We start from the raw sequence: 14,967 nt of genomic DNA, 5'->3' as shown, positions 1-14,967 counted from the left end.
CAGCCCACAGAAAGCCTCCTGTTAAATGTATCCTGACACAGACTCACTGCACTCACCTCATCCAGTTGGCCAAAGACGTGTCCTTTCCATCCACATACTCATAGCAGTTTCTCCCTTTGGTGATCTGAGTGTCAGAAAAAGAGTTACAAGCTTTCTTCTCTCTTTTATTTTATTTTATTTTTTTGGTAGGAAGCAATAGAAGAACTATTTCTCCCTGCTGTCATTGGTGCTGTTCAGCCTGCATGGATTCAACTGCTTTCATCAAGAGGCTCTTTAGTTCTTCTTCGCTTTCTGCCATAAGGGTGGTGTCATCTGCATATCTGAGGTTACTGATATTTCTCCCGGCAATCTTGATTCCAGCTTGTGCTTCATCCAGCCCAGCATTTCTCAGGATGTACTCTGCATATAAGTTAAATAAGCAGAGTGACAATATACAGCCTTGACGTACTCCTTTTCCTATTTGGAACCAGTCAGTTGTTCCATGTCCAGTTCTAATGGTTTCTTCCTGACCTGCATACAGATTTCTCAAGAGGCAGGTCAGGTGGTGTGGTATTCCCATCTCTTTCAGAATTTTCCCCAGTTTATTGTGACCCACACAGTCAAAGCCTTTGGCATAGTCAATAAAGCAGAAATAGATGTTTTTCTGGAACTCTCTTGCTTTTTCCTTGATTCAGCAGATGTTGGCAATTTGATCTCTGGTCCCTCTGCCTTTTCTAGATCCAGCTTGAACATCTGGAAGTTCACAGTTCACGTATTGTTAAAGCCTGGCTTGGAGAATTTTGAGCATTGCTTCACTAGCGTGTGAGATGAGTGCAATTGTGCAGCAGTTTGAACATTCTTTGTCATTGCCTTTCTTTGGGACTGGAAGAAAAACTGACCTAACAACCTAGATATTTTCAATTGCATATGCTAGAAGAACCAGCTTTGCAGTTTCAAAGAAAAAAAAAGTTTCATTTTAACCAATTTTCTCTGAAGTCCAAGGAATACCATGGCCATCCTGCATCAAAAAGTCATCTTTCCTTTATGTAGTCTTAGTTTCATGCCTAAATTATAGACCAAATAGTGCTCAAATTGACTCTGATATCAGGGGCAGATCAGCTGATAAAAAGCTTGGATTGTCTCTCTGGAGGGAAGTGAGACCTTGGTCCCATCAGAAGAATCTGAGGGCTTAAGGGAATTTAATATGCTGTCTAGGTTGGTCATAACTTTTCTTCCAAGGAGCAAGCGTCTTTTAATTTCATGGATGCAGTCACCATGTGCAGTGATCTTGGAGCCCCCCCAAAATGAAGTCTGTCACTGTTTCCATTGTTTCCCCTTCTATTTGCCATGAAGTGATGGGACCAGATGCCATGATCTTAGTATTTTGAATGCTGAGTTTTAAGCCAGTTTTCATGTAAGAAGCATAAATATTTTGTGCATGGCAGAAAACCCTTAACACATAGTGCAGTGAGGACCTCTCTTACTCATGTTCAGAACACAGATCTTTGAGAGGGTAACAGGCAGGAAGGCTAGGGTCTCCAAACGGAGGAAATAGGCTGCAAGCGTCAGACCTTTTTATCTCTCTCTTAAGCGGCAGGAGGAAAGAAATTGGTGAGATATATATATATTTTCCCCCTTCTCTACACAAATTTAAAAGGAGGTTTCTCTTAAAATACTGTGTTGCCATAATGACACCTGGTTTCATCTGAAGTTAACTATTCTCAAACCTTGAGTTAACCAATGCATTTTTCTTATGGAAATGTTTGTCTTAAGCTTTGTTAATGTACTATGCCTTTACCCCAAATTCTGTCTTCAAGTCGGTTCCGCCTAATGGCTCAGAACCAACTTGACAAACCAGTATGTTGTTCCCCTAATCTATGTAAACGAAACTATTTGTAGGGTAATCTGCCTTTCCACAAGATTCAAGTCAATCATTTTATGGCCCAGGATGACTCATCTGGTGCCAAGATTATCCCAAAATGCATCTTATGGATGAGGGGCCTGGTACCATTCTGAGTTTAAGACATTCCTTTCTTTCATTAACAGAGTGCTGGTGACTGTATAACATCCAGCTGAAGACTAGCAGGGGGACACTCTTTCTGCCCCCTTCTGATATGATTAGGCCCAGATATCTAACAGATTGTTGACAAAGCTGAGCCTTTTCTCTTGATGCCTTGTAACCGCAGCCTGCCAGAAAGTTTAAGAAATCTTCTGAGGCTCGTGAACAAGCTTCCTCTGTCTCAGCATAGAGCAAAATATCATCTACATATTGTAACACCACCGCTTTGGAGCTATTACAGTTTTGTAGATCCCGTGACAAATTTTGTCCAAATAAGTGAGGACTGTCACAAAATCTCTGGGGCAAAACTGTCCAGGTTAACTGAGAAGCTGGCTGTGTAGGGTCTTCAAAGACAAATAGAAATTGACCTTCCTCCACCAGAGGCACTGAATAGAAGGCATCTTTTAAATCAATTACTGAGAAATATTTGGCTTGTTCAGGAATTTCGGACAATAGAGTATAAGGATTAGGCACCACCAGGTGTAAAGGAACTACAGCCTCATTTATTATTCATAAATCTTGAACTAGTCTCCATTTACCTTTTGATTTCTTTATACCCAAAATAGGAGTGTTGCATGGACTGTTACAGGGAATTAATAGTCCCTGCTCCTTTAAATTTTCGATGATCATATTAAAGTTTTACTGAGCATGACCCTGCCCACCAGAACAAGCACCAGTTTTTCCCATTACCAGTCCCTCCTATAAGCATCATCCACCATAGGGCAGGCAGAAGAAGCAAGAAGAACTGCAGTCCTGCAGCCTCCAGAACAAAAACAACAACCACAGAAAGTTAATTGGAAAGAAAAAGCAGAGGATTATCTCCCAGATGAAAGAACAAGATAAAGCCCCAGAAAAACAACTAAATGAAGGGGAGATTGGCAGCCTTCCAGAAAAAGAATTCAAAATAATGATAGTGCAGATGATCCAGGATCTTGAAAAAAGAACAGGGAAGATGCAAGAAATGTTTACCAGAGACCTAGAATAATGAAGGAACAAACAAACAGAGATGAACAATACATTAGAACGAATCAATAGCAAAATAATAGGCAGAAGAATGGAAGACAGAATGATGGAAATCACTGCCACAGAACCTAATACAGACAAAAGAATGAAAAAAAATGAAGACAGTGTAAGAGTCCTCTGTGACAATATTAAACATATCAACATTTGCATTATAGAGAAGAGAGAAAGGACCCAAGAAAATATTTGAAGAGATAATAACTTAAAATTTCCCCAACATGGGAAAAGAAATAATCAACCAAGTCCTGTAAGTGCAGAGAGTCCCAGGCAGGATAAACCCAAGGAGGAACACACCAAGGCACATAGTAATCAAACTGACAAAAATTAAAAACAAAGATAAAACATTAAAAGCAACAAGGGAAAAATGACAAATCACATACAAGGGAACTCCCATAAGTTTATCAGTTGATTTCTAAACAAAAATTCTGCAAGCCAGAAGAGAAATGGCGTGATATATTTAAACTGATGAAGAGGAATAACCTACAACCAAGAGTACTCTACCCATCGAGACTCTCTTTCAGGTATGACAGAGAAATCGAAAGCCTTACAGACAAGCAAAAGTTAAGAGAATTCAGCATCATCAAACCAGCTTTGCAACAAACACTAAAGGAACTTCTTTAGGCAGGAAACACAGAGACCTACAAAGAATAAACCCAAAACAATTAAGAAAGTGGTAATAGGATCATACATATCAATAATTACCTTAAATATAAGGTGATTACATCCACTGGCTGGTAATTACATTCCATCCACTGGCTGAGTGGATGAAAACATGTACATGTATGCATTCCACTTACCACATCACTCAACTTAACTCCCCAAATTTGTATTAATTATTTTATACTGTTAGTTTAATCACGTTTACATCATAGCTTGCAATTGTAATTATCTTTTGTTTTTTCTCTGGATATTAATTGTGCAAACTGATAAAACATATTTTACTATTGTGATTATTTAACTAGTATTTGTTTTAATGCAACTGTATCATGACTGGCCTATAGAAAATAATAGAATTCTATATCACTAAAACTACTATTTAAAGAAAAACCTGTGATCACTTTTTAAAATACAGATACATGTTAGAATTTTCTTGAAATTTTTTTTAAATACAAATGCACAAGTATTTTTTTTCTTCAACGCTCCAGAAGTGATTCTAATGAGTAGCTCTATTTAAAAGCAACTGGACTGAATGATGACCTTTTACCTTTATTTAGCTTGTTTCACCTTTTCTATTTCATATTCAGGGGTTCCATTTCACTCAGCGTATGTTTCCCAGTTTCTCTGACTCTCTTTTTATTGTTCTTTCTCAAGCCTTTATCAAGTGCAGTAGAAAAGCTTTGTGTATATATGTATATATATGTGCATGTTTATGTGTGTGTGTATATATATATATATATAAAACACCTTTTTGCTTACCTGAAATAAATTATGACATTTTGGTTCCACTTGTTTTACTAACTATGAATAGAATGCTAGATTTCTAACTTATATTCTCTCAAAACTTTGATACAATTTCATTTATTCTGGCATCTAGTATTATTAAAAGTCTAGAAAACTTATTATTTCAGTAATTTTTAAAAAATTGAATAAGGCTTGAATCTTCTAATCCAATTCTGAAAATATAAACAAATATTATGTTGTTAATAAAACAGGAAATTAACATGTGGTACACAATATTAGTAACTAACACACAGACTTTGTTCAAATTTCACAAAATTTTATGCTAATGTACATTATTTTTTTTTGTACCTTATTCAAGATTCCACAGCATATTTAGTTGCATTGAGCAGCTTCAGCTACATGCAACAACTCTGATAAATTCTCTTTTCAGTTTTATCCTGTTACAGATATTTTTTAATTTTCCTTGCTAAGTCTTCTTAGATACACCCATCATTTAAAAGCAGACATTTAATTTCAAAATACATGTTTTATTAAAGTACCCTTGATATTAATTTCTGATTTTGATATTAATTTCTCATATAAATGCTTTCTTTTCTACAATCACATTCTGTGTTTTTTCAGTCTTTTAACCTTCTTGAGGCTTTCAATGTTTAAGTCAAAGATCTCTCTTGGTAAGTGTCATTTACACTTGAAACTATGTGGGTTATTTTCACTTATTTTTTAATATTTATTTCTAACATAATTTCACACTAGTAAGAGAACAGGCTCAGAATAATTTCAATTGTTTAAGACTATGAAAAATTTTTTTACCTTGTTTTATGTTCCTGGATATGTTCCAGTCCCTTCTAGTTTATAGTCCATGGGAACTTGAATAGAATTTGTGTGCCTACATTGTGTGAAAATTGTATAAACCTTAATTATGTTGAATTGGTTCATAATGGTTTTCAGGTATACTTTATCCTTCTACTTTACTGTCTAATAATTTTTGAGAGTTTGATATTGAAACTCCAACTAAAAATCTTAATTTATCTACTTAAAAAATAATCATGGGGCTTTCCTGGTGGCTCAGATGGAAAAGAATCAGCCCGCAATGCAGGAGACCCAGGTTCAATCCCTGGGTCAGGAAGATCCCCAGGAGAAGGGAATGGCTACCCACTCCAGCATTCTTGCCTGGAAAATCCCATGGACAGAGGAGCTGGTGGGCTACAGTCCATGAGGTTGCAAAGAGTCAGACATGACCGAGCAACTAACACTTTCACTTTTTTTTTCATAGTAGAACTATATGTAATTTTGTTCTGTATTTTCCAAGTCTCCTGTAAATGTGTTATCATATTTTCATAATTGCAAAAATAAAAGAATTAAATAAACAGAGCTAACCAAAACACAAAATAGAAGACAAGACCAAAGCAGAATGGCAAATAATAATGTAATAAAACAAAGGAAGCAAAGCAAAGAAAACAAAACAGATTAACATGTGTGGGGAAAAAGAAAAAGAAAAAATAGAAAGGCAAAATGTGTATTAAAGAAAAATTACAACAAGAGAAAAACAACAATAAGGGGGAAAATAGGGGGAAAAATCCACAGAATCACAAAAAGCCAACACAGAGGTGAAAGTATATAAAGGGAAAAAAGTGTGATTAAAAAAAGTTCTCTTCAAAAAAAGTTCTTAAAAGCTTAAATACAGATTATAATAATAATAAAAGCAACAAGAACAGCAACAGAGGGGGGAAAAAAAGATAAAAAAAATCCAGAACCAAGTATAGAATGAATCAAAATAAAAGAAGAATAATAAATGATTTTCTTGGGTCTCTGGTGTCAGTGTTCTTTCTCCTTCTGTGAGCCACCCACCTCTGCCTTCCTAAGAAGGCTGAGCACTGAAGAACTGATGTTCTCAAACTGTGGTGCTGGAGAAGAGCATTTTGGACTGCAAGGAGAGAGAGCTCGCCTTGTATAGTTTCAGTATGCACAAATTTCAATGACTATGGCTTAGTTAAATAACATCAATACCCTAACCACGTGATTCAAATTTCAGTTTCCACAAATTATCAACGGCAACTGTGTGAAGTACAAAGTTTGCTGTTGCCTCTTAAGTCTGCAGTCAATATATAAGTAACACCAGTGTATCATGACCTGCAACCAGTCCTCCTTCAGAGCCTGTTGGTGATTGCTAGATGTGCATCTGTTTTCCAGGGGTAGTTGTGTTGCCACGTTGTCCCACCATAAGTGGAAAATAAGAAGAATCATCCAAGAAAGGTGAAAGCACAACAAAGAAACAAACAAAAAATTGTGACACTGGGTGTGTTTAGAAGACAGCTGAGCCTGCACATGACCACAGAGCCACTGCATGTGAGGCTGTGTGCCAACGGTATGTACGCCACCAACAGAAGTGGGTGCGAGGGAGCTCAAAACCATAAAGAAGGACAAGGGGGAGAGTCTCAGGGAGGTGACGCTGGTGAAAACCTTTCCATTCAAGGAACTCTGAGAGATATCATAGGTTATTTAAAGCACTAAGGGTAAAATGTTGGAAGCTGATCTTAACTTAGAAAGCAATATGACTTCATCAAGTTATAGAAAAGATAGCATGCAAAGGAGGCTTTCAAATGACTATTAATATAATACTTAAAAAATAATAAATTCTTTAATTTTAATTGCCAGAGTCCAGCTCCAGCAGCCAGGGAATCGCCCTGAAGGGATGAGCGGTGTCGGTGGAGAATGATGCAGCCTCTCATTCAAAGTACTGGACCGCACGATTATTTCAAGCATCTTTTATACTTTTATGCTTTTCTTTCTTTTATACTTTTACAAAAGCATTAGGTCAGAGATTTGACATCTTCAGTTTCTCCTCACCCAGATTTACTGTCCCCATAAATCATTGTTGTCCTTCAGCGTTCCCTCTTAAGTGTCCTTGTGATTGCATTGTAACTCAAGTTTGTCTCTGGGCTGCATACCACATTCCTCAGTTTATTTCTTATCTTTCTAAATCCTTCTATCCCCTAGTAACTTAAGCTCATTATCTCCTAAAAGGGATTTTAGCTATTAGTATCTCTAAAATTCCTCATTTCTATAAGCTATAGTAAAATATGCCAACACTACAACATGCCTTAAACTTTTAGCTTCTAACTATTCTTAATTATTCCTAAACCCTAAACTCAGCAAACTACTTTTGCCATAAACATTTCCCTTACAAGCAGGTTTCAGATAGCAATGTTTCCCATGGTCTCAAGCTGCAGCCTATGTGCTCATCCTGGAATATTCTTTGTAAAGATCCTTGAACAAATGTCAATAGTTAACTTTATGGATTACAACATTCTTTCCAGCCAGCTCAACTGAAGGAAGGACAGGACAAGTCAGAATCACAAGACCTAACTCCTTCATCCCGGGCCCGTGGGATGAGGAGAGGGGGTTGGAGCCGTGCCTCCATTTTGTCAGTAATGCCTAACGTGGCTCCCGACATTTAATGTTTTCAATTATAGAATAATGAATAAATAATAGTTTTGGTGTTTTATGTTATATATATTTTTAATTGTTAATAAGAGAGTTTTGAATGTTTTGACAAAACTTTTTAATGTCCTTGAACAATTGTATTTTCCCCATTGATTAGCCAGATGGCTTTTTTTTTTTACTTTTTATTTTCAATTGGAGTATAATTGATTCACAATGTTGTGTTATTTTCAGTTGTAGAACAAAGTGATTTAGTTGTACAAAGAAATGTATCTATTCTTTATTCAGGTTCAGCTTTCATGATCATTTTATGATCCTTGAACTACCCTGCAAAGTGATGACTGTGTGAAATTGTGTCAAAGTAAAATTGTGCTGACTTAGAAAGTTGGTGCATGATTATATCATAATATTCACCACTTTATTTATTGTTTACATACTACACTGTCATGACATTGAAAGACTCTTAGACTATAGATAAATGTGTCAAATACATTCTCAAAGACAATTTCTATATTTTGCAAAATAAAAAAGATTTATTTATATTTTGGCTGTGATGGGTCTTTGTTGCTGTACTTGGGCTTTTTCTAGTTCTGACAAGTGAGGTCTACTCTTTGTTGCAGTGCTTGGGCTTCTCTTGTTGCAGAATGTGGCTTCAGCAGTTGCAGCTCATATGCTCAATAGTTGTGGCACATAGGCTTAGTTGTTCCAAGGCGGGTGGGAACTTCTTGGAACAGGGATTGAAGCTATGACCCTTGCTTAGCAAGGTGGATTCTTAACCACTGGACCACCATGGAAGCCCCTCCACATTTTTCATTTAATCTGGTTATTTTCTAAGAAATGGGACAGAAAGTAGAGACTGACAGGTACTTGGGTTCATGTAATTTTTTAGTTAGGAAGAGCTAAAGTAAATAAAATTGACCTCTGAGGGAGATCCATAAGCATGTTACCGAAAGAAGGTCCGACTGCTTGCCACTAATAGCCAGGTTTCAAGAGACAGGGTTGGTAGGAAAGGAAGGGTGGTTTTATTTTGGATGCCAGCAACCAGGGGAGAACGTAGACTTGGGTCCAAGAACAGACTCCCTATTGCTGCTCAGGAGACAGAAGTTTTTAAAGGGGAGTTTCAGGGTTGTATGGACGGAGGGAGCGGCAGGATGCACAGTCAGCTCCGACAGTCATCTCAGTATCAGTGACATGGCAGCCCATTCAGTATCATCTTCGTTGTTTTGAGTATAGTTAATCTCTAGCTTCAGCATTTGTTCTTGCTTCTTGGCGGCAGTTCCTGGAAGTGGAGCAACTTATGTCATAGCTTTTGTCTGGTCATCATGCAGTCATCCTCTCATCACATAGTCAGCTTCTTCTGCCTGGTGAGGGGACTTCAGTATCTGAAAAACAGCTCACAGGATATGACTCAGAATATTGTCTATGACTCTTGAGGAGTAACAGCTTGTTAAAACTAGCAATGGGGCACTCTTTCTGCCTCCTTCTGATGTTTAATGTCAGAAGCTTTGTCTGTCCCTTTTCACTTTAATAAAACTCTGCTGCACAAAAGCTCTTGAGTGATCAAGCCTGGTCCCTGGGCCCAAAGTTAAATCTTTAGAGATCACGAATCCGACATCGTTCACTGTATGCTATCAGTGGCAGAGGGTCAAGCGCTAAAAACACGAGGGCGAGTGAACCAGGCAAATCCCCTCCCAAGTCACCCAAAGAAGAACTGGTCTATCCAAGTCTCTGAATGGGGACTTGGTGAAAAACACAGAGCAGGAGCTCTGAGACTGGGCCCCATGAAGACCTGTGCCCCTGCCATGCTAGCCATTTCACTTTCCACAGCCCACGCTGGTCCCCACCTGCAGAGTGGAACTTTGAAAAATCAGTCAATGACCAGGACTCAAGCCTGCATGCCATTGAGCCACTCATGCCCTCCACAGGCCTCACCTCACACCAGTCCTTATCTCTGGAGTGGGAAGCAGAGAGGAAATGGGGAAATTCATAAGGTTAACACAAAATGATTAGGTCACGTGCACAGATGTGAGGACACTCTTTCCCTTTCCCCTTCAGCAGCCTGACTGGAGTCACGTCAGGTCACAGCTGGAGGAGCACTGTGAATGCTGGTTAGACCAGGCCAGGCAGCCTCACCCCTGGGCTCTGGAGTGCAGTGCTGATCACCAGCCTCCCATCCCCCCAAAAAACCCTACATCCCCCCTCTTCAGCGAGAGCATGAGATGCCCATGCTCCCCATGCAACCACAGTGGTCGTCAATGGAGCCCCTGGTCTCTCAAAACTCTGCCTCAGGCCCAGAGACCAAATCTCATCCCTTGAGAAAGTTGCCAGTCACCAGAGGAAGTCATAACATAAAAGTGGCCGCCAGATGGTGCCCGACAACAGGCGCCAACGTCCGCAGGTTTTCTACAGATGGCCTGTTCTTCTCTGTGGACAGAGGAGCCTGGCGGGCTATAGTACGTTGGACCGCAGAGAGACTGAGCACGCATGCACACAGCCTGAGGGTGTGTACTTGTTGCACAGACGCAGGAACACTTCCTGGCCGGCTGAAGGCTCAGTTTCAGACTGGAGGCATGGCCTTGGAGCTAGCCCCTGCTGGGCACCACTTGACGCCGGACGACTCCGGCGCGTTCCCCAGATGGGGGACTAGGAAAATATTGGCAGGAGGGTGCCTAAAGAAGAAACAATCCCCAAGCGATCCCTGGGTGGAGAAAATTCCGGGGAGACTCTGGGGAATGGGACAGCAGGCACCGGCTGCCCAGGGCTGCATGAGCAAGACCCTGGGCTTCCCCCGGCTCTTGCGAGGGGTGGAGGGAGGGAGCAAGGGAATGAGGCAGGGAGGGCGGGAGCAAGGGAGGGAGGCAGGGAGGCAGGGAAGGTCTGCTGCTGCTGCTCAGATGCTCAGTCACTCAGTCGTGTCCCACTCTTTGCCGTCCCATGGGCTGTAGCCCACCAGGCTCCTCTGTCCATGGAGTTCTTCTGGCAAGAATATTGGAGTAGGGTGACATTTCCTCTTCCAGGAGATCTTCCCAACCCAAGGATCAACCCTGTGTCTATTGGATTTGCAGGCAAACGACTGACTTCCCTGGCGGTTCAGATGGTAAACCATCTGCCTACAATGCGGGAGACCCGGGTTCAATCCCTGGGTTGGGAAGATCTCCTGGAGAAGGAAATGGCAACCTACTCCAGTATTCTTGCCTGGAAAATCCCATGGAAGGAGGAGCCTGGTAGGCTACAGTCCATAGGTTCACAAAGAGTCGGAAGTGATTTCACTTTCTTTACCACTGGCACCACCTAGCAAGCCAGGAGGGAAGGTGAGGTCTGACAAATGAAAATCAGGCAAGCACTCAGAGAACAACGCAGGAGATGCTGTTATTGTCGTCCTTTTGAATGAAGGTCTTTTGAAAGCAGACTGGAAAAGTCCGTAAGTTAGAAAGGATGATACACTTGAACCCATACAAGTGGAAATAAGAATCTATCTCTTCATAAATCACGACAAAGTCTAAAGACAACAAGTGGGTGTGTGCGGGACACTGGCAAAAACACGTTTGTGGTCAAGAGAACATGGATTTCAGCATGACTGGTCACAAGAACAGGAAAAAGTGTTGTGTGAGATTCAATAGCTATCCGTTAAATAAATCAAGTTCTGAGGCAATCTATGCAATGCTACACTCTAAATGTGCTTTTGAAATATGTTAAATGTTGATGCTCCATTGCAGTCCATTTAAAATAGAAAAACAAAAACACCACCAAAACTCAGTTTGTAGAACTTCCTCCTTCTGATTTTTTAAAGAGTAAATAAAAACAGAGAACAAAACACTCTTCTGATAAGGGATTCTATCCAAAAAAGACCAAGAACATACTGAACTCAACCTCTGAAAAACAAGCAACCTAATGAAAACCCTGGGCAGGAGACTCGAACAGACTTACACCTCACACAGTTCAGACAAACGGGAACTCCAGATGAATCACACATTCCGCTTCGTGATGATTCCTCATTCATCATGCCGTCCACCGAAATAAACTCAACAGGGGTCAAAGACTTCAACCTGATACCTGAAACTGTAAAATTCCTGGAAGGAAACATAAGCAGTATGTGCACTCTTTGACATCAAGCTTAGTGAGATTTTCTTTGGATCTTGAAAAAAATGAACAAGTTGGAAAAAATGGGCAGGAGATCGAAATGGATTTTTTTTTCACAAAAAAATATACAGATGGCCAACAGGCACATGGAAAGATGCTCAACATCACTCCTTACTGAGCAGATACACATCAAAACCGCTGTGAGCTATCACGTCACATCTGAAAGAATGACTATCCTACAAAGTACTATAGACAGCAGGTGAAGATGTGGAGAAAAGGGAATCCTTGTGCACTGTTGATGGGAATGTCCACTGGTACAACTGCTATGGAAAACGATACAGAGGTCCTCAAACAAAATACTATGGAACAAAATACTCTCTTATGACCCACTGCTGAACATTTGTCCAAGGAAAACAAGAACATGAAAAAGATACATCACCCCTGTGTTCATGTTACTCTTATTGACAAGAGCAAAGATACAGAGACCACCTAAATGCCCATGAATAGATGAACGGATTAGAAAGAAAGAAAAGCTAATGTTTATAGAGGCTCTGCTTGAGAGACACCGCAAGGCTGAGGAAGTTTCACCTGGCCCCTCTCCCACAATATGCATTTTTGAGATAGGATGGCATGAGTTGTGTCATTCCCTGCCATAAAACAATTGATATGAATACTGGTTTGTTGAGCTATTATCAGCCTAGGGTTTGAGAAAAGAAAAAAAGTGATTCTTAGGTGGAACCATTTTGAAGAAAGGCAAATTCCAAAGGAAATACATAAGTTTTATTAACATAGCTTAAGAAAAACATTTCCGTAGAGAGTTTGTTTCCTCCTGCTGCTTAAGGGAGAGATTAAAAAAAAATGTCTGACACTTGCAGCCTATGTCCTCGCTTTGGAGACCCCTGGCCTTCCTGCCTGTTACCCTCTCACCACCACAACACCTGGGTCCACCATATGGCCCTGAGAGCTCTGGGGCTGGTGGTAATGGGGTGGTACTGGGAACCTGTTGCCAGAGTGAGGTCCCAGGGGCCCCTTGCAATTTGTGGATAGACCGGGTTGCTGGGCACAGTAGTTTTTTCACCCAAAGTGAGCATTCTTTGCTACCAGGTAGGTGTTGGCTTGGTGTTTTTTGGTGTCTGTTGGCAAGCAACTTTGATTTCTGGGCATGCACTGGGCTCTCGACTTAGCTATCAGTTTATACTAACTCTAATTTCACTTTCTTGACTCCTCCTGAGCCTGAGTGCTCGTTCTTGAGGGTATATGTGTCAACCTGCAGTGCAGTTGATGGCAATGCAAGGGAAGTAAAGCCATGCATGATGGATTTTTCTATCCTGTGTGCTCCCTACCAGAGGCACCTCATAGTGATTGAGACAGCTCTGTCACAGAGATTCCATGCCATGCATTAGGTGTAATCTTCCTGGGGTTGTTGGGCATGCTCACCTGAGAAAAGGTGGCTGGTAAGGCTGAAGCAGACTCTGCCGGTGGTTTTTTTCATTATACCTCCTTCTGGGAGGTTTTATGTACCATGATTATGTGCTATACTGCTGATGGACTCTCTGAGGATGTGTCTAAGCCATTCAAGATGATGGATAAACTTATGGTTAGCAGGGCTGTTTTTTTTCTTTCTTGCCCATGGTCCCTCACCTTGCCTTTCTACCTCCTGGTGTGTAGAAAGCAGGGGAGTGGAATCTGGTGTGATTTCAGTCTTCCAATATCTGTCTAATGGCATTGACAAGGCTGAGGTCCTCTGACACCTCACCGTTCACTTTCTTGGTTTGTGTTTCTTGAGTGATTCTTCCCACCATGAAGAGGGCTGGTCCCTAGTGTTGTGTGCCCCATCAGCACACAAGTGTGTTTTACTGACTTGCTTGTGATTTTCCTGAAGGGTTCCAGGTCTTTCCTCAGATGCTTGAGACTGGGTGGTGGTATTATTTTCTCTGCTCATTGAGCCTCTCTTATTTGCACTGTAGTAGGGCACTCTTCGAGTTTCTTACTTAGAGATAAAGATAATGGGGACACACCTTCCCCTCTTGTGGGGCAGGTGCTTCATTATGGTCACCCCTACTGTGTGGCAAGGGCAGTGGACTTGGCTGGATGGGTGCTGTGAGTCCCCCTTTGCCAGGGTTATATATGGACACATGAACAATGGTGCAGGGCAGGCAATGCAAAGAGGGTTTAGACTTCAGGTGAGACCCAGATGAGTCAGAGGCAGTGCTTCCCAGCCTTCACTGTGAAGTCTCAGGTTGAGATTTCAGTAACCCATCTATTACTTCTGCTATGAATTACTCCAGACCCAAATAAGCCCTGGCATCTGCTGAAGTGCCTCTGAGGGTCTCACTGGGAAATGGTAATGATTGGAGAATGTGTGCCTTGGTGGGAAAAGCCCTCTATAGTGATCTGAGAGCTAGTTGGGGGGGAGTACTGAACCCTTAAGGTGTTTCACTTTCAAAATGTGTAGTACCTATTGGTGAGGTGCCACTGCCGGTGAGCAAAGCTTGCTAACTTCCCCTGTGATGACCCCATGGTGCAGCTTACCACCACTTCCCCTTGACTACTATAGTCTGTGCTTTCCTACTCTGAGTCAGGGAGGGTCCCCCTAGCCTGGTGTCTAGCACAGGCATGGATATATGTGTGGTTCCCAGGTCATGTGTTAAGGGGGAATGCTCATTTTCAACTTATCTGTTCCCTCACCATGAGGAGCTGCCTTGCTTGCTCCGTCCTGCGTCAAAGCCTGCGGTAGTACACAGGCATGGGTGTGGATGCTCTCTGAAAAGATTTCCTTTGGATGTGGGGCCCATGGTGAAGAAGATTAGGGTAGATACAGATGGGATGATGAGCATGTGGGCAGCTCTTCCATGGCAATGGATCCTTCCCAAGTGGGCTTAGTGGTGGGGCTGGGTCATAGAAAGCATAGATATGGCTCAGGCTGCCTGACCTCCCAAGCAGAGGGCCACCCTTGGGTCTGTGTAGGTGCTGCCCTGGTTGATTTC

At 41.3% G+C, this 14,967-nt stretch overlaps 1 protein-coding gene across 6 annotated transcripts in view; it reads left to right on the top strand.

Moving 5' to 3' along the window:
• NEK10 (NIMA related kinase 10) overlaps nucleotides 1-8,454 on the top strand; it is a 249,969-nt gene extending 241,515 nt beyond the window's left edge. For 5 of the 6 annotated variants that reach the window (XM_081529548.1, XM_081529541.1, XM_081529542.1 and 2 more), the window contains one exon: nucleotides 190-649. In XM_081529548.1, the coding sequence (XP_081385674.1) occupies nucleotides 190-199 (10 nt within the window). In that variant the 3' untranslated portion in view covers nucleotides 200-649. Of the gene's footprint in view, nucleotides 1-189; nucleotides 650-6,649; nucleotides 6,825-7,114 lie in introns of those variants that run through there. The other variant, XR_014065243.1, reaches the window with a different exon arrangement.
• Nucleotides 8,455-14,967: the final 6,513 nt, after the last annotated feature.

The sequence above is a fragment of the Giraffa tippelskirchi genome, chromosome 9 (genome assembly GCF_054371585.1).
Source record: "Giraffa tippelskirchi isolate mGirTip1 chromosome 9, T2T-mGirTip1v1.2.pri, whole genome shotgun sequence".
NCBI lineage: Eukaryota > Metazoa > Chordata > Mammalia > Artiodactyla > Giraffidae > Giraffa > Giraffa tippelskirchi.
The sequence above is the reverse complement of the archived record's forward strand: the minus strand, read 5'-3'. Positions and strand labels throughout refer to the sequence as shown.